At 63.0% G+C, this 24,013-nt stretch overlaps 2 protein-coding genes across 3 annotated transcripts; both read right to left on the reverse strand.

Moving 5' to 3' along the window:
• Positions 1-2,667: 2,667 nt before the first annotated feature.
• On the reverse strand, positions 2,668-17,518 carry HR (HR lysine demethylase and nuclear receptor corepressor). 2 transcript variants are annotated; one of them, XM_056118977.1, is made up of 19 exons: positions 17,380-17,518; positions 15,607-16,245; positions 13,957-14,746; positions 11,989-12,139; positions 11,708-11,895; positions 10,319-10,483; positions 9,331-9,417; positions 9,053-9,168; positions 7,787-7,868; positions 7,305-7,450; positions 6,968-7,204; positions 6,614-6,779; positions 5,871-5,940; positions 5,587-5,717; positions 5,379-5,498; positions 5,184-5,299; positions 3,288-3,452; positions 2,895-3,023; positions 2,668-2,791 (listed from the first exon to the last, which is right to left on the reverse strand). In XM_056118977.1, exons 2-19 carry the CDS (start codon positions 16,204-16,206, stop codon positions 2,729-2,731), a joined length of 3,522 nt encoding a protein of 1,173 aa, XP_055974952.1. In that variant the 5' UTR covers positions 16,207-16,245; positions 17,380-17,518; the 3' UTR covers positions 2,668-2,728. The 2 variants fall into 2 exon arrangements, with proteins under 2 accessions (XP_055974952.1, XP_055974951.1); XM_056118976.1 differs by having other exon boundaries at positions 10,319-10,486.
• A 35-nt stretch (positions 17,519-17,553) lies between these two features.
• On the reverse strand, positions 17,554-20,085 carry HRURF (HR upstream open reading frame). The gene is made up of 2 exons (XM_056118991.1): positions 19,963-20,085; positions 17,554-17,985 (listed from the first exon to the last, which is right to left on the reverse strand). Exon 2 carries the CDS (start codon positions 17,658-17,660, stop codon positions 17,556-17,558), a length of 105 nt encoding a protein of 34 aa, XP_055974966.1. The 5' UTR covers positions 17,661-17,985; positions 19,963-20,085; the 3' UTR covers positions 17,554-17,555.
• Between the last annotated feature and the right edge of the window lie 3,928 nt (positions 20,086-24,013).

The following is a 24,013-nucleotide window of genomic DNA, read 5'->3' on the forward strand; positions in this document are numbered from 1 at the left end:
GGCCAGGGACCATGAGTGCGCCGTTTCAGGGCTTGTTTCAGGACAGATAGGCTTGGCCGGGAGCCCTGGGACAGGGACAGCCAGCACAGTGGGGCAAGGGTGTCTGTGATTCAGTCAGGGTTGGGCCGCAAACAGGGTCCCTTGAGAGGTGGAGAGGGTGAGGACAGGTGCAGGAAAGGACATTCCAGCTGCAGGCTGCTCCCCCTGGTCCCCTATGTGCGGGGCACTTGGAAGCTGCCACATCTGTGCTCGGGGACGTCAGTGAGATGCGCCGCTATTGGCTCCCAAAGTGGAAAAGGACGTTAACGGAAACGGTGGAAACCCACCCGAGCCCGTGCCTCCAGTGTGGTGCCGGATCTGTGTCAAAGTCTGTTTTGCCCACTGCGCCATGGTTACCTAAGACAAAAACGCGCGAGGAGGCTGGGTGAAGGGTAATTGGGAACTTTCTGTCCTATCTTTGTGACGTGACTGTAAATCTAAGCTTATTTCAAATTAAAAGTCGAATAATGTGCTTTATAAGGAAAGAAAGGGCAGCACTGGCCGCCTGCCCCTCCATCTCCGAGGCTTGGGCCAGTGAGTCGATTGGGTGTGTGTGTGGCGGGGCGGGGGGGGGGGGGCCCAGAGAAGCCAGGCCCCAGGGCAGGGTGGACAGGAAGCCGCCTGCTAAGCCTCCTGGGGAAGTGGACACTCAGTGCTGTCCCCACCTGGACTGGCTTCACCCCGGGCCCAATCCTGGAGCGCTGCCCACCTGCTGTTGGCAAGTGTCAGATCAAATGAGCCCTTATAGGTGCTGTGCCACCACCAAGAACGGGGGAAGGGACCCAGCTGGCTGTGTCCCGTCTTCCACAGGACAGCCACTAGCTTGGGGATTCACGGGTGACACCAGGACGCGTTTCCATCAGTGAAGGTAGGTAGGGACAGGTCACACGGTGCCACCTGGAACCTGACCAGCTACAAAGTGCCTATGTTGAAAGGAGGAGGAGAGGCCAGCAAAAGCCGCTGCGCCGCCGCCGTGCAGTCCTCGGGAGTTGGGGGATGTGGTGCAAATCCCAGTCTCCACACTGTCAGGTGACCTTGAGGTGTAAGTCACCGACCCCACCCCCAACCTCCCTCCCTGCCTCCGCCACTCCCGCCTGCCCCTTCCTCTCCTGTAAAACGGAAAAAGACCAGCTCTCTCCAGAAGTGGTCAAGGAGGAAATGAGAGCAATTAAATAAAAACAGTAAAGGGTAAGAGTTCCTGAATTTTTCTTTTGTCCTGCCTCACGAAAAAGGAGAAATAACTGAGCTTCCCACACCATAAAGGAACCTGACAGTTTTTTTCCAAATAGGTCTGTAAATCACAGCCAAGTCATTTAAAATTAAGATTGGAACACAGAAAATGACCACAATTCAGTGTCAAAAAGAAGAAACCAGGCCAGGAGTGATAATACAGCGGGTATAAGCACTCACTTTACATGCAGCTAACCTGCGTTTGATTTCCGGCACTGCACAGGGTCCTCTAAGCCCTACCAGGAGTGATCCCTGAGCACTGTGCCAGGAGTAAGCCCTGAGCACCACCAGGGGTGGTCCCAAAAGAAAACAAAACAAGGGAAGAAACCCAGGCCCCAAATCACCAGTTCGATCAGGTGTAAAACAGATCCTTAGAGAAAGTGCTTAAAAGAAAGTCCACCAAAATATGACTGACATTTGGTTTCGTTTGGGGATGAGAAGAGAGAGACTTACTGTTACAGGTCACTTTTTCTAACTTTCTAAAATTATATTGCATTTAGAATAAAAAATTTTATTTCATAAAAAACATCCCCCAAACACCACAGGAACAATGAGGAGTAACAGGGGCTGGAACAGACAGTGGAGCGGCTGGGGTGAGGGTGCAGCTGTCTCAGGCAGGGGTGGGGAGCCCGGGGTCCCCACAGGCTGGCAGACCACGTTCCCGGAATCCCACAGCAGGCCAGGGAGGGGAGATGGGCTCACCCGGAGCCGGAGTCGGTTGGGACAAACGGGGCTCCTACGGGACGCCCACATCTCTGCAGCTGGTGCCCCCCTGGGTGGGTCCTGGGGCTTGGCTGTTTGTGGTGGCATCGGGGATATCTGGAGGGGCAGCCCTGAGTGGGAACAGGGACCCAGGTGTCCAGAGGGGCCGGCGGGGGTGTGTGCCATCCTGCCCCACCCAGCCCGTGTCTCCCTCCCTCGGCTGGCACCGCAGACAATTCCCCGAGCCAGACTTTGGTGGAGATCACAGAGGGCAGCAGGTGAGAAGTCGGAGGCTGGCGTGGCCCCTCCCGGGCCCCTCCCTGCCTAGCCACGGGCCCTGCGTGCCTGCAGGAAGGATGTGGGAGTGTGAGCGGGATTTGGGGCCCAGGCGGGGTGGGGGGAAGAGGCAGCAGCAGGTGTTGAAGTGAGAAAGATTCCCGAGGTCCCCCAAAGAAGGGCTGTTGGTCTCCTGGGGTAGGGGGTAGGGGCTGGAAGGAGTCGGTCCCCTCCCAAATGAGCCTTGTACCATGGAGGGGGGTGTGGGGCGGGGCAGGGGCAGGGCAGGGGGCAGCTTGTGGGGGGGGCAGGGGTGCGCTGGGGTGCCACTGTAGTGCTTCGGGGCCCAGGTGAAGGGTGGGGCTCAGGGTGGTGCTCGCGGGACTGATGGAAGGGTCCCGGATTCCCCCCAGAGCAAAACTCTGGCATGAGCGCCTTCTCCCCCACCTCCTCCTGCCCTGAGCCCGGACACCCGCGACCCCTATTTGGCCTCCTGTAATGTCCCCACGGCCACCTTCACTGCTTGGAACACAGCCCAGTCCATCTACAAGAGAGAGAGAGAACATCGTTTCAGCCACCCCCTGCCCGGGACGCCCTGCCCGGGCGCAGGCACGGCCAGCACAGCCGCTCTGGCCAGTGTCACTCACCTGGGCACAGAGCAGGTGGCTGTCAGCGGGCAGGCTGTGTCCACGATGGCAGAGCTGAGCGGAGAGGCCCGCGGTCTCCGGGGACAGGAAGTGCTGGGTGACACTCACTGTGCTCACCAGGCCCTGAATCTGTCCCAGGGAAGACGGCAGCAGGTGAGGGAGGCTCCGGCTCAGGTCCCCTCCCCTGCCCTTGACCTCAGGCCTCCACCCGGCACCACAGGCTGTGGCCGAAAGCAGGCCCAGGGGATGCAGAGTTGGCATCCGGGGGCATTGGACCCTCAGAGTCGGGAGCTGGGAGGTCACACAGGAGAGAGGCCCGGCTCAGCCAGATGACTTTGTCCTCGATCTCAGGGGACGGGGACAGGCCCAGCGGGGGCCCACTGGGGGAAGCACCTGGTGGGGGGCCCCTGCGGGGACCAGCACAGCCTCTCCGGGCGCCTGCAGCAGGGTCCAGCAGCTCACGCCCCACTCCTCCCGCAGGCGCCGCCGCAGCCCAGCGTCCAGGTAGCAGCTGCCCGGGGTGCCAGGCTCCAGGCTGCCTGCCCCGGCCGGGCACACCTCAAAGGGAGGAAGAAAGGGAAATGAGCAAGGGGGCGAGGGCTGCAGACAAACAGACAGGTGGGGGGTCTCCTCCAGGCCACCCTAGAGGCAGGACGCAAGTTCCCGGGGGAGTGGGAGGAGGGCAGGTGACTAGCGGCCAGGCCTCAGGTCATCATCTGGTCGTCTGGCCAGAAGGTGCTCAGAGCGAAGGATGAAGCGCTCTGAGTCTGGGGCGGGCCCCTGCTTTCCTGGGGGTGGAGCCCCCGAGCCCCAGCCCTGGGCCCTTCTAAGGCAGGGCCCCCTTCTCCCAGGTCCCCCTTTCTCCCAGGATCCCCCCTTCTCCCAGCTCCCCCTTCCTCCCACGTCTCTCCCCGCCCAGGCCCAGGAAGCTCCCCTCTAGCTCCTCGACCCCAGAGGTGCTTAGTCCTGAGTCCAGGAGCACACAAGCCGCGCTCCACACTGAGGGTCCAGTCTCTCCCTCTCCTGGGTTCCTGAGGAGATGGTCCCCAGGGTTTAAGACCCCAGGAATCAAAGAGCCCCTAAGCAATCTGACACCCATGGGTCCAGCCGGGGGTGGCAGGTGGGGGTGGCTTTCTCTGGCCCAACCTGAGCAAGGGCAGCCTGGGGCAGACAGGGTTGCTGGAGGCCAGAGAAGGAGGGGCCTGGGAGCACCTGCAGCCGGGGAACCCCAACGCCCCATGCCAACTAGCCCCCAGCTATACCCGCCCCTTCCGCTAAGATGCCAGCACCTGGCTGGGCCACGGGAGGCCGCAGGCCTGTGTGGGCGCTCGGAAGCCCCAACAGGCGTCAAGGGCCCTTTGCCCCGAATTCCCAACTGCCCCGGAGCAGAGCAGAGCACCCAGGTCACCCAAGGGTTCCCGGAACCATGGCACTGACCTGACCTGGTCTCCCACACCCGACCCTCGTCCCCTCTGTGCTTCCCGCCTCCCGCTTACCCCTCCTTCTCCTTCCCTGCCCCTCAGCCCGGCTCAGCCCCCCTCCACCTACTCAACCCCCCACTTGGAAAGGGGGTTGGCAGGACAGTATCTCGGAGGGGCATCTTTCTGCCCGTCTGCTAGCCCCTGCCCACCCCAGAGGGACCACATGGCCAGCCACCGCCTTCTCTGGTGCCTGTGCATGCCTGCATGTGTGTACCTGTGTGCATGTGTGTGTATGTGTATGCATGTGTGTGTGGTTGTACACAGAGAGCTCTCCTGGGTCAGAATGGGACAAGGACCCGAGAGATGAACTCTGAGGTTCTTGGGTTGCTCCCCGCTTCCTTGGCCTCACCAGGCCCACCTCTCCCCTCCCTGCCTTTCCTGTACCCAGCGCTCTGGGGACGCATGTTCACGCACACACACACACACACACACACACACGCGCACACACACACAGTTTTGGAGAGCCCTTTGTCGCAGAAGGCGAGAGAGGACACACACATGCACATAAACACAGTTTTGGAGAGTCTTTCCTGTAACCAGTGCTCTGGGGACACACACACACTCACACACTCACACACACACACACGAGTTTTGGGGAGTCCTCCATTGCAGAAGGCGAGAGGACACACACATGCACACACACACACAGAATTTTTGGGAGTCCTCCATTGCAGAAGGCAAGAGGACACACGTGTGCACGCGCGCGCACACACACACACACACACACACACACACACAGAGTTAGTTTTGAGGGGCCCTTGGCCACAGAAGGCGAGAGAGCCGTGCAGGGCGCTGGCTCTCCCCTCACCATTTGGAGGAAGCGGCGGATGCGCTGGGCGTCCTGTGCCCGGAACACGTGCCACACGGCGCTGACCTGGCTGCCTGGTGACCAGAGGCCCTCCCCATCCAGGCCCGAGAGGAAGTCTGCGGGAGGGAGGGAGGCAGCTCAGGTGGGGCTGCTGGCCCCACCCCTGTCCCACCCCCACCCTGGCCAAGCACCCACCTTTCTGGGGCCGGTGCCAGGAGGGCAGCGGCGCCTCAGCACGGACCAGGACGCTGACCAGGTCGGTCACCTCCACACTGAGGTTCTTGATGCCCAGGTGCCCCCGGTGTGGACTCACCCCTGCAGGAGGCGGAGGAAGGGCCTTAGCAAAGGACCTTGATGGGTACCAGGGGAGGGGAAGGGATGGTGGCCACTCACGGCCACTCACCATAGGCTGCACACAGCTGGGGCTCCAGGGGCCGCAGGGCAGGGCCCGGGGGGAGGTAGGAGGCCAGGTTGAGCTTCCCTTGGCGACCGCAGTACTCCGGGAGCGGCAGGCTGGAGGCCAGATTCTCCACTCTGCGGGCCAAGTCACATCCCGTGGCTCACCCCAGGCCCCACGGCACCCACCAACCTCCCCGCTACCAAGGAGGCCCCAGCACGGAGGGTCTCAGGGTTGGGTGCAAATAAAGCAAGAAAGGGGGGGCAGGGCAACTCCACGCCGTTGCTCACCTGCTGGCGTCCTCGGCCCCCAGTGCGCGGTGAAGCAGGAGCACGGACCCTTCCTCCGACTTCGGGCGAACTGGGCAAGAGACAGAAAGGTCACTGGAGGGCCGGAGCGATAGTACAGCGGCGAGGGCATTTGCCTTGCATGCGGCCAACTCCAGTTCAATCCCCAGCATCCCATATGGTCCTCTGAATCCCGCCAGGAGTAATTCCTGAGCACAAAGCCAGGAGTAACTCCTGAACATCGCCGGATGTGACCCAAAACAAAACAAAACAAAACAGAAAAAAAGACAGAAAGAAAGAAAGAAAGGAAGAAAGAAAGATGGGGCTGGAGCGATAGCACAGTGGGTAGGGTGTTTGCCTTGCACGCGGCCGACCCGGGTTTGATTCCCAGCATCCCATATGGTCCCCTGAGCACCACCAGGAGTAATTCCTGAGTGCATGAGCCAGGAGTAACCCCTGTGCATCGCCGGGTGTGACCCAAAAAGCAAAAAAAAAAAAAAAAAAAAAAAAAAAGGAAGGAAGGAAGGAAGGAAGGAAGGAAGGAAGGAAGGAAGGAAGGGTGGGTCACTGGCCCCGGCGGGAAGCTCCTTGGCCCAAAGGCCCCCATGCTATGGCAGCACCAGCATCAGTTTGCCCTGGCCTCGGTCTGCTCCCCACGGCCTCCCCCTACCCCCAATTCCCCTGGGGCCCACTGTGGGCCCCGCTAGGTCTTCCCGCTCGCTGCACCCCACGCCAGCAACTCTTACTCTCAGGCCGGGAGAATCCCTCCCAGAACGTGGCACTGCTCAGGTTGGTGGGCTGGGGCGGCCCCAGAGGGCTCAGGGCCTGCACCTGGCCCCCGAGGAAGCCCAGGGCATCTGTCTCCCACAGGCTGCCCTGCAGCATCTTCTGAATCCCTGACACCAGCACGGGCTGTGGTGGAGAAAGGAAAGAACATAGGACACACGGAGCACGGCCCCTGGCCAGGCCGCATGGGGGGGAGGGAGGTTGCGGGCGTTGGAACTACTTGGCAGAGCGAGGGCCCCGTGGCTTCTGGGTCTGTCTGGGCCCAGGGGTCAAGGGCCTGAGGGGGACCAGGCCATGGGAGCTGAGAGACCCACCTGGCCCTGCCTCCAGTGCTCCTGAAAGAGGTGGAAGCCACAAGGCAGCCGGGGCTCCTGCAGCCACAGCAAAGCCCCCGTGGGAGGCAGTCGGGGCCGAACGGGCGAGAGGGGCAGGCCCAGGCCCTTGCGCAGGCCTGGCCCGGCCCGCAAGCCCGGCCCCAACGCTTTCTCCTGGATCTTGCGCTCCACCACCTGCGCGATGATACTGTCCAGGATGTTGGTGATGCGGTCATCCTGTGGGAGGACCGGGGGCTTAGGACCCACGCCGGCCCACGGGGAAGGCCGGCCCAACCTCGTCCCCAGCCCCAGCCTTCCCTCGGGGGCCCTCGCTCACGCTGGGCAGAGCTGGAGTGACGGGGGCAAAGGCCATGTGGACCCGCTCGTGCCCCAGGCAGAGTTTGACGGCAGTGGAGGCCAGCAGCTCACAGAGAGAGGGGCAAGGCAGGGGCCCTCGGCCAGCGCGGTCCTCCCCAGGGGTCTCTGTCAGGGAGGAAACAGGTGGGGGGGGGGTTTTCCCTTCACCTCCATGCTCCCCGGGGCACTGCCTGCCCGTGAGGAGTTCGCTCTGACCACCTCCCTTCTGCCACCCCCACGGAGGAGGGTTTCCGAACAGGGGTCTGGCTGCAGGGCAGAGGGGTGGTCCCAGCTCGTACTGAGACAGTTTCCCTGGTGTACTTCGAGATGAGGGAGAGACATGAAGGGGCGGGCCCGAAGCAATCCCAATCCCCAGGGCCCTCTCCTGCCCCCAAGGCTGATCCAGCCTCCTCTGCACCCTCCCCCCACCCCTGCAGTCTGGGTGGGCTGTCGACTGCTCACCCTCTTTGGTGTCCTTGGTCCTGTTGGTGTCCCCATTGCAGGAAGGTTGGGGTGTTGGGGGTGTTTTCTCTGTCGGCTCCTTCTGTTAAACCCACGCACCCGCCCCCAGTCCAATCAGAGATTTTTAAAGCATCAAAAGCAACACAATTCAAGTCAGCCCACAAGTACTAACAATGGCCCTCCTCTACATCCTGAAATCATGTTTACAAGGAGAAAAAGGTTATGTAATGTTAGGTGGGGAAAAAAAGTAGCTTGTGGGATTTACGGGCAGACGGTCCAAGCAGGCTAACGCAGAAGTGATGAGATACATATCCAGGCAGACGGCCTAGGAGAGTGTCAGCCCCAGGCCAGCGGAATGTCGGCCTCTCTCTGTCCTTTCCCAGCAGGGTCTGTATTATGGTGTCTGACACACAAAATCCCTCTTTTATCCTTCCTTTCTTCCTCCCTTCCTCCTTTCCTCCCTCCTTTCCTTTTTCTTCCTTCCTTCTTTCCTCCCTTCCTTCCTACCTCCATCCTTCTTCCTTCTTCCATCCTTCCTTCCCTTCTCCCTTCCTCCCCCTCCCTCCCTCCCTCCCTCCCTCCCTCCCTCTCTCCCTCCCTCCCTCCCTCCCTTCCTTCCTTCCTTTCTTCCTTCCTCCCTCCCTCCCTCCCTCCCTCCCTCCCTCCCTTCCTTCCTTCCTCCCTTCTCCCTTCCCTCCCTCCCTTTCTTTCTTCCTTCCTGACAGAGCTGAGGGCACAGGGACCCCTCCAGCCAATTCTTGGCTGACCAAACCAGTGGCCCAATGTGAGGACCCTGCAGTGCAGGGCTGTGCCTGGAGGTGTCAGGGGTGCCACACGGTGCTGGGGATCTAACATACTATGTCCCCGCCCCATTCGATGGGCTCTTTCTTAAATGAATGACTTTGGCAAGAAAAGTATGACCATCGTACAAGTTTTAGAAAATGCACACAGAGCAGGAGAACTCGCCCCGAAGGCTGGTCCCCAGCCGGCGGGAGCCCGTGCCCGGGGAGCAGAGGGGCTGCTCCACTGACATGGCCAGTGCTCAGGGGGCCACACACAAAGCAGGGCTGAGCTCTGGCCAGATGAGGACAGGTGACAGACGCAGGCACTGCACGACGCCCTGCTCCCAGGGGAAGGCGGGAGGCGGCCTGACTCCCCCCAGTGCCCACAGCCCGCTTTCTTCCCCAAGCCCCTCACCGGCCAGGGATGTGTAGACACGGTTCCTAGGTCCCCTGCTCTGTCCCCTCTGTCATGCCCCACGCTTACCTGCTGGCCCCCGTCCCCCGGAGCCCACACCCGGGCATCAGCTTGGCAGGCACAGTGTCCCCGGATGTCAAACTTCACCCAGACCTGATGCATTGCGGTGCTCAGCTCTGCCAAAGCTGCAAAGGGGAGGAGAGTCGGCTGGTGAGCGCAAGACAGGAGGCTGCCCTGAGCAGCCGGGTCTCCCTGGCCAGGATCTGGGGTGGGTGGGTGGATGGGTGGTGTGGTAGTGGGGCACCCCAGCTCTGCCCCGTGTACTCTGCCTCCCCGGTGTGGCTCACCCTGGCTGGAGACGAACTGGGTGAGCATCAGGGAGCAGGCACTGTGGCCGGTCTCAGAGGCACACTCCTCCACGGGTTGCTGAGAGCCTGGGCAGAGGAGGGAAGCAGGCAATCAAGGCGACCACAGGTGCGGGGCGGGGCAGGGGTGCAGGGACTGGGCAGCATCTCAGTCTGCGGCTCGGCCACTCCTGAAACACAGGCTTTCTGGGAGTCTCGGAGCTTCGGGGACACGGAGCTTTGTTTTGAAGAACCCAGAGCTTTTAGTGCACTGGGCATCACCCATGGGGCACTAGGAATAGGGTGTTCTGGAATGTTTCTGACCCCGGGCTCTTCTTGGCTGTGTCTATGGGAACACTGGGAAATTTCAATCCTCAGATGGCCGAGGTGAGCCAACAGAGAGAAAGCTGAGAACCGTGAAAAGAGCTCGGCTTGGAATCAGAAGACCTGGAATCTTAATCCTGACCCCCAACACGTATCAGCTGGACACGTGTGCCCCTTAGACACACCCCTTGGCCTTTCTAAGTCTTTTTTCTTTTTGGGTCACACCCGGTGATGCACAGGGGTTACTCCTGGCTCTGCACTCAGAAATTACTCCTGGTGGTGTTCAGGGGACCATATGGGATGCTGGGAATTGAACCCAGGTCGGCCGCATGCAAGGCAAATGCCGTACCTGCTGTGCTATTGCTCCAGCCCCCTCTCTAAGTCTTTCTTAACTGGAAAACAGGCAACAGTGCCCACCTCACAGCTCTGTAAGGTTTAAGGGAGAGGAGAGAGCAGGACTGTGGGTCGTCCTAAGGGGGTGGCCAGTACCTGGGCTGGCCCCTCCGACCTGTGGGGAAGGGCAAGGTCTGTGCTAAGGGGCACTGAACAGGGGCCTCTGGGCTGAACTTCCTTGCAGCGACAGGCAAGTAAGGCCCACCAGCCTTTAACAGCCTGCCTGAGACCCCCAGCCCTAACCCCTAGCCCCGCCGCCCAGAGCCTGCCCTACCTGCTCTGCCCTTGGCCCGCCCGGCGCCCAGCATGCGGCCGCAGGCCACACAAAGCCGGTGACTGCAGCGGGGGCATCTCCAGTGGGTGTTGAAGAGTCCGTGGCGGCAGCGGCTGCAGCAGCGCGCGATGTCTGGGCTGTCCTCTGCCCCGTCTGGCCCCTGGCCTACTGAGCACAGGAGGGAATGGGGTCAGAGGGGCCGTGGGCCACAGGCCCCTTCGGAAGACTTCAGGTCAGAGGGCTCCAGGGGGCGGGAGCGGTGAGAGGAGCACCTCCGGGGAGCACCTCCCTGCCCACGTGGATGGACCGCATGTGCCACCCTTTCCAGGGAGCCCTCCAGGGAGTGCACAGCAAGGGCCCTGCCCTGGGACTTCCCCATCACCCCGATGACTGATGTATCATCACTCCTCCTGCCTCCCTCCGAGGTGCTTCTCCTGGGACTCTGTACAGACCCGCTTCCCCCCTGAAAGTGAGGGGGGCAGCCGGCACCTTCACAGCTCTCACTGCAGATCCCTGGTCCTACTGCATGGGGACCACCCCCCTCTCGGTGGACCCCTGGCCGCTGTGGCTATGGCTGTGACCCTGCCGGCAGCTCCAGATGTGGAAGAAGATGGAAAGATGAGGTGGGAGCAGGTCCCAGGTGGTGGTGAGCGGGCTTCATTCAGCAGGAGGGGAGGGAGGAGGAGGAGGCATTCCTGACAGAGGGCACCGGGAGGGCTGGGACTGGGGTATGGGCACGCTGGGGGGATTGGCAGAGGGCAGTTGGGGAGTGAGGAGGAGATAGGGCCAGGCTGGGCGACAGAGGAGGACAGCCGGGGAGGCGAGGCTATGTTAGGGGACTGTGGGGTCAGCTGGGGAGGCAGGGCCATCCTAGAGGACAGCTGGGGGAGGCAGGGCAATGAGAGTGGACAGTGCAGGACAGCCAGGGAGGCAAGGCTATGCTGGGGGACAGTGGGGACAACCAGGAAGGCAGGGTCTTTCTGCTCAAAGGGCAAGGGCTGGGCTTTCTGACACGAGCTGGTTCCCCCCGGGAAGACAAAGTCACAGGCACGAGGTGTGCAAGACCACCCTGGATCCCAGCCAGAGGGCCCAGCCGGATGCCAGCCCAGGCGGTGGGAGCACCCAGGAGTGCTCTCAGACACCCAGCACCAGGCCCCGCCTCGCCGGCAAAGCTCTCAGGAATCGGGTGGGAGCTGCTCTGATCTCTCCCCAGCATCCCCGAAAAACTAGAAGTTTCTCATGCCTCAACTCCCGCTCCAGGGAAAAGAGCTAAGTGGGGTGGGGACGGGGATCCCCTGAGCTAGTGGGAGGCGGGGCCCGGTGGTGGTGGGGGAAAGCAGCTGGGACACCGAGCGAGCGCCCCCCACCCCCGGCCCTGGTCCTGCTCACCTTCCCGCTGGGCCCGGGCCAGGGCCTCGCGCTCCCTTCGCAGCAGACGGCACAGCCGGTCCCCCAGAGCACTCAGCAGGTGCTTGGCGATGCCCAGGCTGAGCTGGGCCTCTGCGTCGGGTCCTCCTCCTTCCTCCGAGCCGGCAGCCAAGGAGTCCTCCTGCTGCCGCTCCCCTCCGTCCGGTGACCTGGACACAGGGCAGAGGCCAGTGAGGAGCGGGCCCCAGAGAGGGGCCCTGGCGGGGGTGGGGGAAAGGGGGCGGCCGGGGGCAAGGGCTCACCTGGGTGCTTGCTGGGCGCAGCGGGCCTGCCCTCCCGCATCTCCCGCCGCCTGGGCACAGCTCTGACACTGAACAGTGGCCGCTGGGGCCGTCAGGCAAGGCGTGTCTTGTGGCCCTGCGTCCTGGCGGCTGGGCCTGCCGTCTTGGGGTCCTGAGAGAACATTCCAGCTGGTCAGGGATCTGGGCTCCCTGGACTCAGGCGAACCCCCGCCTTCTCAGCCAGCCCGGCCCCAGAGGCCTGAGTCAGAACCACCAGCACAGACCAGGAGCCAGAAGCTTCCCGAAGAGCAGGCAGGGGGCCCAGAAGGCCACTCAGTGACGTCAAGGGCAAGCGTCACACCCAGTGCCACCGTGTCCAATGAAGCCATCCCGAGAGCCCCACTTTCGAGCCACTGGGGTCACACCCCAGCAAGGAAAAGACAATTCCTCGGGTAGGGCATTTGCCTTGCACGTGGTCAACAAGGTCGTTTCCTCCGCCTCTCTCGGAAAGACCGGCAAGCTACTGAGAGTATCTCGCCCGCACAGCAAAGACTGGCAAGCTCCCTGTGACATATTCGATATGCCAAACACAGTAACAACAAGTCTCACAATGGAGACATTACTGCGCCCGCTCGAGCAAATCGATGAACAACGGGAGGACAGTGACTGACGGTGACCCACACAAATACATATGGGTGTGCGGGCGTCCACAGGTGCCCTGACGTGGCCTGGGCTGAGGTCTCTAACGTGGGGCGGGCTGGGCCCAAGGCGGGCAGCGGGGGCAACTGACCCCAAGTGTGGGATCCACAGGGCAGAGTCCTCATGGCTCCACTGTGGATGAGGGATGCTGGTGGTTGTGAGACCGTGTGAGACAAACCCCACACAGATGGGGTGCCCAAAAATGAGAAAGCCAAAAAGCCTCAGCGCAGACCAATCAATCACGGGGCAATAATCTAGGAAGGCAGGTGGGGTGGGGGCTACTGGGTGGGTAACAGCTTCCCAGCCAGGCAGAGACCAGGACAGGGGGGCACCTCCCCAACACACACACACACACACACACACACACACACCCCTACACACCAACACACACGCATGCACACACACAATCCTACACACCAACACACACATATACACACAAACACACCTACACACAAACACACGCATATACATACAAACACATACACACATGCACACACACACCCCTACACACCAACACACTTATACATACACACAAACACACCAACACACATATACATACAAATACACACACATACCCCTATACAACAACACACACATATACATATACACACAAACACATCTACACCCAAACACATACAAATACAAACACACATAAACACACACACGGAGCAAGGTTATAGGCTGTGTCCAATCCAATAATCCACAATGAGAAATCGAGGTGGCCTGTAGCAGAGGCCAGGCCCAGCAGCACACACTGAATGAGGGGATCATAATAGCATGAGAGGTGTCCAGGAGGAACCCAAAAGTCCTAGTTCTGCAGATCCACACAAGTGTCTGACCCTGCTGCTTGTTCCTGAGCCGGGACAATGGGCCTTCAGCCAAGGCCATGCCCCACACCAGAATCGGCAGCACCCAAATAGATGAGCATTTGTTGAGCACTTACTAAGTGCCACAAATTCTTCAAGATCCTTTATATTAACTATATCATCTAACCTCCCATCTCTGAGGGGGAGGCGGATTCCTACAGCTTTATCCCCATTTCATAGATGAAGAAACTGAAGCCCAGAGAAGTGAAGGGATCAGCCCAAGTCAGGACCCAGATGGTCCAGAACCCATGCTGGGGGCCACCTTGCGCCCAGTGGCTGGGGACGAGGCAGACGGAGTAGGAGCAGTTATCTGGGGAGATGCGGTCTGGAGGTGCAGGTGTGAGTCATCCTAAGGGACCTCCAGGGCCCCAGCTCCCCTTCAGGGTCTCCCCCTACCCCCTGCAGGCCCGCCCTGCCCGCTTACCTCTGTGGCCAGCTTGTTCTGCCTCCGCCGCCTTGTTCCCAGGTGATGCATCCTGAGTCTTCAGCCAGCCTCTGGGGCCGGGCCCTGCACTGCCTGGGAAAGGGGCAGGCGGGCGCTTCGGGGCTGGGCTGCCCACTGCTCCCTGGACCTCAGGGCTGCTTGCCCTCTTGAGGGCCCTCAGGGGGGCACCTGGGCTCTCCTCGTCCCCCCCGCAGCCACCTGGGCACCCAAACTGCTCTGAGTGCCGCGTGAGCCAGGTCTTCTTCAGCTTGGTGTGGTGGCTGGGCGGGCAGGCCCTGGGTGTGGGGGCCTTGCTCGCTTCCTCGTTGGACTCACCCGGTTCACTGGTGCCCATGTCCAGGCCCTCTTGGCACTTCCCGCAAGGGCCAAGACCTCCATCGAGAGGTGGGTGAGATGAGCAACAACCCACCTGGGGGACAGGAGGCCCGGGAGAGGGACATCGTGATGTGGCGGATGTTCCCAGCTGATGGTACCCAAGGCTCCCGCTGCCTGGCACGGCCCACATGTTGCCGAAAGTATGAACCAGGCCTGGAGGACACACGGGCCAGGGGCCCCGGGGAACAGTGTCTGGATGTCCCAGGAGAAGCGGGCAAAGACTCGGATGCCGGCCAACTCCTGGCTCTCCATCCCGCTGGGGGAGCGAGGGGCGTTCCAGCGGCCCCGTTCTCGGGAGAGCCCCACCAGGGGCTAAGCCCAGCAACCCGGGTTCCACAGCTGCCAGCGGCTCCTTTGCCAGCCTGAGAATGCTCGGATCCTTGTGGTAGAAGCCCTAAAGATGGGAGAAAGAATTCAGCTCGCGCTGCCGCGGAACACAGGCCGGGCTGCCCACAAGAGCTGCCTTGAGGTCCTCGGGTGGAAGCTCTCTGCTTTGGCTTCCCCAAGGCCTCTCCACTCCCTGGCCCGGTCCCCAGAACTGCTCCTAGAAATGCAGCTGCTAAAGTCACCAGGCAGAGGGGGCTGGAGAGATAGCACAGCGGGTAGGGCGTTTGCCTTGTACGCGGCCGACCCGGGTTCGATTCCCAGTATTCCATATGGTCCCCTGAGCACCACCAGGAGTAACCCCTGTGCATCGCCAGGTGTGACCCAAAGAGCAAATAATAATAATAATAAAAATAAAAAAATAAAGTCACCAGGCAGAGCCCAAACACCTCCCAGACCTTCCCACAAGGCCAGATGCCCTGTACCAGATCTTGGGGCCGAAGCAATAGCAAAGCAGGCGAGGTCCCCGAGCACCGCCAGGAGTGATCTCTGAGCGCACAGTCAGGTGCATGGAAGCCCGGAGCTCTCCCAGGTGTGGTCCCCAAGCTCAAACCAAACCAACCAACAAAATGATCACAAATCTCATTCCTGGGTAAGGGTCTACCCGGAAGGGGCAGCCCTGCACCGCCCATGCTCACATGAAAGAGCTCAAACTCCATCATGCACCCGCAGAAAAGACCCTCAGTGTTCCTGAGTCCACACTCAGAGCCCGGCTCTGGGTGGGTGATATGGGAGCCAGTCTCTGACACAGCCCTCAGAAGAATTTGACTGCTGTCAGATCCCAACTCTCTGGTAGGGGGTGTGGGGGGATGGATTATCTGTATACCAGCATGAAAGGTCACGCAGGGGAGCCTGAGTCCCAACACTCACCTTGCTGCCTAAGCTGAAGGCAGGGGGCACTCTCGGCTGGCCGCTTGAGGGTAGCCAGGGGTGCGGGGCCAGAGGCCAGTCACATGGGCGCTCTGGGGGCAGCCCGGACACCAGGTAGGGTGGCAAGCAGGTGGGCACCCAGAAGGGCGCTCGCTCCAAGATCTTGGTCTCCAGAAGGAAGGGGCAGTGCAAGGGCCGGAAGGCCACAGGGTCACTCTTGGGCTGGCCGCCGCTCTGCTCAGGAATCAGAGGCCCGTAGCGGGGTGGGCAAGCTGCCCCACAGAAGGCCAGCGGGTGGGTGAGCACGGCCTCCTTCCAGCGCAGCCCCTCCTTGCCGCCCAGCCAGCCGGCCTTCCGCTCTCCAGCCCCCTCCCCTGGTGGGAGCATGTCCTTCGTACTCTGGGGGAAGCCGGGAGGCAGCCAGGACTCAGGGGTGCTCAGGACACCCCTCCAGAAGGACGCTGGCTCCCCCAGGCACAGGGCCCCGCGGCGTGGGCCATCTCGCAGCGGACTCTCCAGCTCCTGTCCCCCGAGGCCGTTCTCGGGGCCAGTCTTCTCCCAGGCGCCACTGTCCTTCAGGAAGCTGGGCGTGCTCTCCATCACTCTCCTGCCCTCATGGGGTTCTCCCAGAGGGGGTCCCTGCACAGACCACCATGGGGTCAGCTTCTCGGGCACAGACTCCAGGGGCCCTGCCGCCAGGTCCCATGTGGGCACCTGGCCGCCTGGCCGCCTCCAAGGTGGTTCAGCAGTAAATCGAGTGCCAGGTCCTGACCTGGCTCCCTACTGCCCGCCACACACAGCCTGAGGGTCTGCCGGGGAAACATGCTGAAGGAGAGAGGGGTGCTCCTGGGCGGGGAGGAGGGTCTCCCTCCCTCGAAATGCCCTGGATGTGTGAGAGCCCTGAGGGTCCGGAGCTCCTGGGCAGAGGCGGACACTCCTGGGAAGGCATGTTCTAGCCAGTACTGGCCAGAAGACCAGCCACAAGCTATGGCGAGCATAGGGACGGGGATGCTAAGAATCCCACGGCGGGTTGGGGGGGGGGGCAGGCAGGGGGTAAAGTGGATTGTGGTCCCAACCCCATGACCCCCTGGGCCACCCTGGGCAAGTCAGGTCACTCGCCCGGCTCTGGTCCTTGTGTATAAAGCGGGACTTGGGAAAGGGGCACTGTCTGGAAGCCTCGTCCTGCTGGGCTCTCCGCCGCAGTCCCCTGGTGGTGCTACCTGTCCAACCCACCCCCAGGCACCACCCAGACGTGCAGGGGCGGGTGTCAGAGCCGGGGGGGAGCAGCCCAGTTGCTGCCTCCACACCTGGGCAGCGGGCGGTGCTGCCCAGAGCTCTAGTTTCTCGGCTAGAACAGCGCGGGGTCAGCGCGCCCGAGCGCGCGCTCCACCGCTGCCCCCCAGGGAGGCCGCCTCGGGGACACGGGGATTAAGAGCCCTCGGGTGCGTGCGGTGGGGTCCGGCGGGCCCAGTGCAGCTGGGAGTGCCAGAGCCACCAGCGGTCTCTGGAAACGCAGCCTGGCACGGGAGGGTGGGAGGCGGGGAAAGCGGCCGGCGGGCCCGCCGCGAGAGGCAAGGAGGGAAAATTGAACGCGCTGCGGAGGGCTCAGGATGACAGGTGTCACCCGCCGCGGCAGCGCCGAGAGGCCGCTCCGGCTTCCCGCGGGCATCCCAACTTTCGGACGCGTGGCCCGGCCCCGGGGCGCACGGCGGACGCGCTCCCCGCGGCTGGCGGGGCCCCGCCGGCGTCCCCTCCCCGAGGGCGCGCGCTCACCTGGGCTTCACGGGCCGGACGCGGCGCAGGCGGCGGCGGTCGTCGTGGCCGGCGCCGGGCGCCCGCTCCCCATGGGCCGGCTCCGGGGCCTCCCGGCCGGCGGGCGACGCCTCGTCTCCCCGCGCTCTCTGCTCAGCGCGCGGGCGCTCTCTTCCCCCCGGGGCGGCGGGGGCGCTCTAGGGCCGCAGGTTGGAGGGGTCGGACTCCGGGATCTGCAGGATGCGGCACACGGCGCGGATCGGCCGCACCAGCTTCTGGGCCGAGGCCGTGGGTTGCGCCATGGGACGCCGAGACTCCGTGCTGCGCCGCGGGGAGGGCCGGGCCGGGGCGAGGGAGCGGGTGCCCCCGGAGCGAGAGAGGGAGCCGGGCCGGGGGGAACGCGCGCCCCGGCTCGGAGGTGGCCGAGGGGCAGGGGGAGGGGGTCGTGCCGGGAAGGGGGGCCGATCCCAGCACCCGGGAGACAGGCACCGGCGAGGGCGCGGCGGGGCGCAGCGCGGCTAGTGGAGCGAGAGCGCAGCGGGGAGCGCAGCAGGACCTCTGTTCGCCATCGCCAGACGCGCAACTGAGAGTGAGGAAGCTGCTCCGCCGGTTCCCTCCTCCAGCACCCTGCGGGAAACAGGAGCCCGTGATTCGGCAGCCCCGCCCGGGCCTGCCCCCTCCCCGGCCCCGGGGGCTTCCGCCAACGCCCCGGCGATGCCACCGGCTGCGCACGGGGAGAATGAGCCCTTTGTTCCCCCCTCCCCCCGCGGCACCCGGGCGCCTGCCGAGAGAGGCTCCCCCGGGGCAGCGTGCCAGCTTCCCAGCCGCCCCACCCTCCCGTGGGCCCGGCCCCGGAGCCTGGCAGGCGGACAGCACCCCCACTATAGGTGCCAAGCCCGGGAACTGGAGCAAAGGGCGGGAGGGGCCGGACCAGGCCATGGAGGGGCGTGGTGCCCCCCGGGGTGTTGGGGCGGGGCCGCTGGGAGGGGGCAGTGCCAGAGCTGGCAGGGGCAGTCGGGTTCTCACGGGTCAGTGATGGGCGCGCGGACCCAAGCCAGCCGGCCCCGTGCCCGCTGGACCACTCGCCTCTGGTCCTCTCCAGCACTGGCCCAGGGCACACCTGGCAGCCACCTTGGCCGGGCTTGGTCCTCACCTTGCAGAGGGACCTCTCACACCCACCCGGCAACCCCTTCCCTGAGGCGGATGCGCGAATGATGCCTACACATCCGTCTGGGAGGGCCTGGCCGACTCGGTCCCTGTTCCAAAGCCCCTGATGTCCTCGCCACAGAGAGGAGCCCCACAGGTGTCCCCCAGCACCTGCCGCCGCCTGGCCTGCCGGGGTTCTGGCGCTTCCCATCGCCAGGCCCCCAGGCCCACAGAGCAACCCTCCTCGGGAGCCAGGCGGCCCAGGGAACAGGAGGAGGAGAGGAAATGGGAAAGCAGGGCGCCCTGCACCCGAGGAAGCATCCCTCCTCTGCGGGGGTGGTTCCAGAGCGCAGACACAAACAGACAGATTCAAACACACACAGACAGATTCAGACACACACAGAAACCCACACGCCCAACGGGCGCTTCCCTTCCCCTGGGGCACCCACCTCCCACCCGAGACTCTTGCACCTCCCGCGGAAGCTGTGCTGGGCCTTCACCGGGCAGGGGCCACAGAGCGGCACCCCCTGCCCACTGTGCGGCTGAGGGCTGAGCCCTTTATATGTGTGTGTGTGTGTGTGTGTGTGTGTGTGTGTGTGTGTGTGGTGGGGGGCAGCCACAGGGACAGATGGGGCAAAGCCTCAGGCAGCGGGGAAGGAGCCGACAGAACAGGGCAGGGCCCAGGGGGGAGCCCCCAGCCCCTGTCGTGCTCTGCGGGTCAGTTCTAGAGCTGGCCAGCCGGTGGGGATGCCTATGTGAGGAGGAGTGACTAATGCTCTCCTGAGCGGTGGCCCCAACCTGCCGTGCCAGGGGCGATTCAGGAAGGTCTAACACATACCAGGGCCCAGGAGCAGACAGTGGGGAGGGAGGACTGGGGTGTTCCTGTGGTCCCCAACTGTGTCCTCTGGCGGAGGCAGCCGAGTGAGGGGGTGCAGGGAGGTCCCTGCGGCTGGGGCCTAGGAAAGGCTGGGTCAGCAGGTGGGGGCCTGCGCCGCCACCCCCAGCCAGACGGGGGCTGCCAGGGGAGGTGGGACGGGCACCCCCACACCCGACCCCCAGAGTCTGGATCTGGTCTGGCAGGGCCCACCTCTGAGCGAGACCAGGAGTCCCAGGGGACCCTGGAGCACCCCGCCGGGACTCCTTCCTTCCCCTCAAGGCTCCCATCCGGCTCCACCCAGCGCAGGCCCACGGAGCCTGGTAGCGGCTGCTCCATGCCCGAGGCCAGAGCCCAGCCAGGAGACACAAAAGATAGACACACACACACACACACACACACACACACACACAAACACACGTGCGAGAGCAATCGGAGTGGACACGGTGCTGGGCGTGGGGACAAAGGCCAGCCGGGGGCACCCCGGGCTATGCACGGGCCCGCCCAGTCCTGCTCCGACCCCTCACACACGTTCAAAGGACACGCACAGCTGCCCAGCCCCCACTGTCCCCGGAGCCCCTTACCTGGGCAAGCTCAGGGCCCCCCTCGATGGAATAGCCCCCTGCCCAGGGGAGGGCAGCCGGCGGGGGGCGGGGAAGGAGCCCCGGAGAGTCAGGCCAAGCTGCCACTAATCCGGGCGGGAGGGGGGGCACCCACGTCAGAGCGGGGACTGCCGGTGGAGGGCATCTGAGGACAGCCCTCCCACACACGCGGCCGTCTGGGCACCTAGCCCTGCTCCCAGCCCCTCCATGCCTCACACAGCTGAGGCTGGCTCCCCCACCCGCCCCCACCTGGGGGGCAATGCCTGGAGCAGGGCACAGGGGAGGGGGCATCCCGGGAGAGCTCTCCCGGGGCTGGGGGAGGGGAGAGGAAGGGAAGTGCAGAGATGCTTCTAGAGCCAGGAGGAAGCTGGGGGGCTGCCCCCTCCCCGCTCACCCACCCACCCACTCCCCTGACCTAATTCCTCTTCTCAGTCCACACCTCCCTGCCACCTCCTCCCCCCCCACCCCCGGGTCCCTTCCCCAGCCACCGTGCTTGGGATCTGCCTGTCTAGCGGCCCTCGTTCTGGTCCTCAGGTCTGTCCAGCCCTGGACGCTGACCCCCTCATCCACTGTCCACCCCATGTTCCTGGTGCTGGGGCAGTGGGCAGTGATGGGGGAGGCGGGCGCTGCCCCCTGGCCTTCGCAACGGAGGGGCTGTGCAGGCCAGGAACCCCCGCTCTGCCGGGCTGGTGGTGGCAGGACGGGGTGCCAGGCTAGGGTGGGGCGCAAGCTGCAGGTGCAGAGAGGACCACCTGCCCCTGGACTCGGGTTGCCGGATCAGCCTCCTCTCCCCCCAGAGAAGCACTCGGGGCTGCAGGGGAGAGAGAGGAGTGAGCCAGGGACACAGACCAGGGCAGCCCCTCCTGCTCCGTGCCAGCCCTGAGCCTGCTTGCAGAGGCAGCGGGTACACGGGGGAGGGAGGGCACAGGCAGGGGAGAGCACATTCCCTCCCCCAGAGGGTCTGGCCAGAGGGGCGGAAGGATGTGCCTGTCACCCCATGAGAGGCGGCCCTGGCAGGGGTTTTCAGGGGTTCCCAGAAGGCCAGGGCCGACCTGGAGAAAGCACAGCCCAGCAGTCACCTGTCTGTGGGTCCACAGGTCCCAGAACTCGAACTGTCCCCTCTGGCCCCAGGGATGCCGAGGACCCCTGGAGACTGAGGCAGCCACTTCCCTGAGGGGGGTCAGAGGACCGGGGGACCCCAGACTGGGGCAGCCACCTCCCTGCGGGGTGGTCAGAGGCCAGCACACAACTCCCAGGGGCCACATGCAGCCTTGTGGTTCAGTCCACCACCACCACCTTGGCCAGCAAACGTTGGTCAGTCCAGTGCGGACCTCTGGGGCGGGACAGGGGTATGTTTCTCTGGGGGCAGAAAGGTTTCTGATGATGGCTCAGGAGCTCAGAGTCGGCATAAGCAGGCCCCACCCGCAGCCACTCGTGTTCAACAATCTCCCCTCGGGTTAAGCCATCATTGTTCCAGCCGGGATACAACTGTGAATAAACGCAAGTCTGTTCTTCATGAAGCCGCAGTGCCTTCAGGCGCTCCCAGCAAAAACAGAAGTCCCTTGCAGAACTGAGTGGTTGTGGTCAGGGTAAGCTCCATGTCCAAAGGGTGGGGGGAGGCTCACAGAGGGCTTCCTGGAGGAGGTGCTGTCTGGATGCAGTTCAAAGGGCCGGTAGGAAAGGAACTGATGTTGTGGGGAGGAAGAGCACATCAGGGGCCCCAGAACGCTGGCAAACGCAGCAGAACAGCAGCAGGGCCCACAGCTCATGGGCTTGTGTTGGCAGAGGAGCGTGAGGAGGGCTTGGCATGCCAGGAAAGGCACCTGGGGCGGCGTGTGCCATGGAGGGCTGGGGCAGAGGCAGGTGAAGGGCAAGTGGGTGAGTGTCAGTGGTCAGCTGGGGGCCTGGCCCCCGCATGCCAATGGCTTCTCAATGCTATAACCCTAACCCTAACCTGTAACCCTAACCCTAGCCCAAAAACCTAAACTAACCCCTAACCCTAAACCTAACCTGAACCCGTAACCCTTCACCCTGATTCCAGCCCAAAACCCCTAACCCTAACCCCTAACTCTAATCCTAACTCCTAACCCTAACCCCTAAACCTAACCTGTAACCCTAACCTAACTCCTAACCCTAACCCTAACCCTCACTCCAGCCTATAATCCCTAACCCTAATCCTTAACTCTAACCCTAGCCCCTAGCCCCAAACCTAACCCCTAACTCTAATCTGAACCCCTAACCCCCTAACCCAAACCCCTAACCCTAACCCAAACTCTAACCCTAACCCCAACCCTAACCCCTAAGCCTCACCCTAACTGGTCCCCCATCCTTCCTGCACAGACCCTGACACCCTCCCCCACCCCAAGCAGCTCAGGAAGGCAGCTGAGAGGTAGGATAGCAGACAGGAAGTTACTTTTCCTCTCCATGTTTTCCCGTCTGTAAAAGAGGAAGATGCCCCCCCCCCCCACACACACACACCTGACAGACTCATGGGGAGGATCTGAGGAAAGGCCCTCCACCAAGTATCCAGTCAAGGTAGGGTCCACTGCCAGCCTCCCACCTAAGCCGGCCCCTTCTCCAGCCCTGCAGAGTGGTAGTGGCGGGTTCAGAGCCCGATTCTGCCACTTAGTAGCCGTGCGACTTTGGGCAAGCGAAGGACGTGTCCTCTCAAGGCCTGCTTCTAAGACTATGCCGAGGATCAAATAGGTCTTTGTTGGGGCCAGAGCGACAGTACAGCGGGTAGGGTGCATGTCAGGTCAGGGTACAGCAACCTGAGTTCAACCCCCTGAGCCCCACCAGGAGGGATTCCTGAGCACGGAGTCAGGAGTAAGCCCTGAGCAGTGCAGGCTGTGGCCCCCTAAAAAAGAAAAGTAAGTATTTGTCAGGGGCTGAGGGCAGCATCTCCCCTGTCCTAGTGGCTGGGCGCCATTCGTCTCCGTGCCTGATGCTGGGTCCGGATAGTTGTGATGCTTGAGAATGCAGCAGCAGTGGCCAGGGCTGGCAGGGGAAGCCCCGGGAGCTGCCCCCCACCCCCTCCTCCAACAAAGCCTGGATAATCCCCCACCAGGAGCTGACCCAGTGTCCTCAGGGCACTCCAGGCTTCCAGCATTCTCCCCGCCCCCCAACCCGGGAGAGAAGAGCAGGCACGGGGTCACGGCAGGGGAACGGCGCTGGTCACTGAGCACCCAGACCGGATAGAGCCGGCTGCTCCAGGGAGCAGTCAGGCAGGCGTGGGCTGGGTCCCAGCGTCGAGCCTGAGGACGAGGACAAGGATGGGCCACGGAGGCAGGGCCAGAGCTGGGAAGTGTCAGCCAGGCCCCCGCAGGGTGACGCTCTGGCCAGCCTCCCAGCCCCGCCTGCCCCTGACCTGGAAGTTGGGGACAGCACAGACGCTGGCAGCTGCTGCCCTCTAGTGGCCATTTCTCTGTCATGCAGGGTTCCCAGTGTTTAAGGCACCTCCCTGGGGTCCCTCTTCCTAGGGAGCACCCAGGCCCTGGTGGGGAGGAAGGTGAGCTCCTCTGCACACAGCCCCAGCCACATCCTCTTAGCCTTGGCTTTATATTTTTTGCTTTCTGGGGGGGGGGGAAATCACAGCCGGTGGTTCTTAGGGCTTCTTCCGGTCTCTGATCCCTCCTGGTGTGACTCAGGGGACCACGTAGGATGAGGAGGGTTGCACAGGGGCCGCCCCCTCTACTATCTCTCCGGCTGCTGAACCCCCACTTGGAAGGCGGTCTGTGTTCTCAGAGGTCCCCAAGAGCTTATCAGGACAGTCCCTGCTGCGTTCCCACTCCCCGCAGATGGGTTTCTCCCCCAGAACACGGGGTTCCTCTGGCAGGTGGCACTGGCCCGTCCATGGCAGGCTGTGCACGGGGAGGAGAGAAACGGGAGAGCAATAGGAAACTTTTGTGTATTTTATTTATCAAAACTTACACAACCCGACCTCACTCGCCAACAGGAAACATAACATCCAGACACACAAGAGCGCCCCTGGGAAGGCGGTCAAGTACTTTGAAGGGCAGGAAGGAACTGGTGT

The sequence above is a fragment of the Sorex fumeus genome, unplaced genomic scaffold, assembly GCF_029834395.1.
Source record: "Sorex fumeus unplaced genomic scaffold, SorFum_2.1 ptg000039l, whole genome shotgun sequence".
Lineage (NCBI taxonomy): Eukaryota > Metazoa > Chordata > Mammalia > Eulipotyphla > Soricidae > Sorex > Sorex fumeus.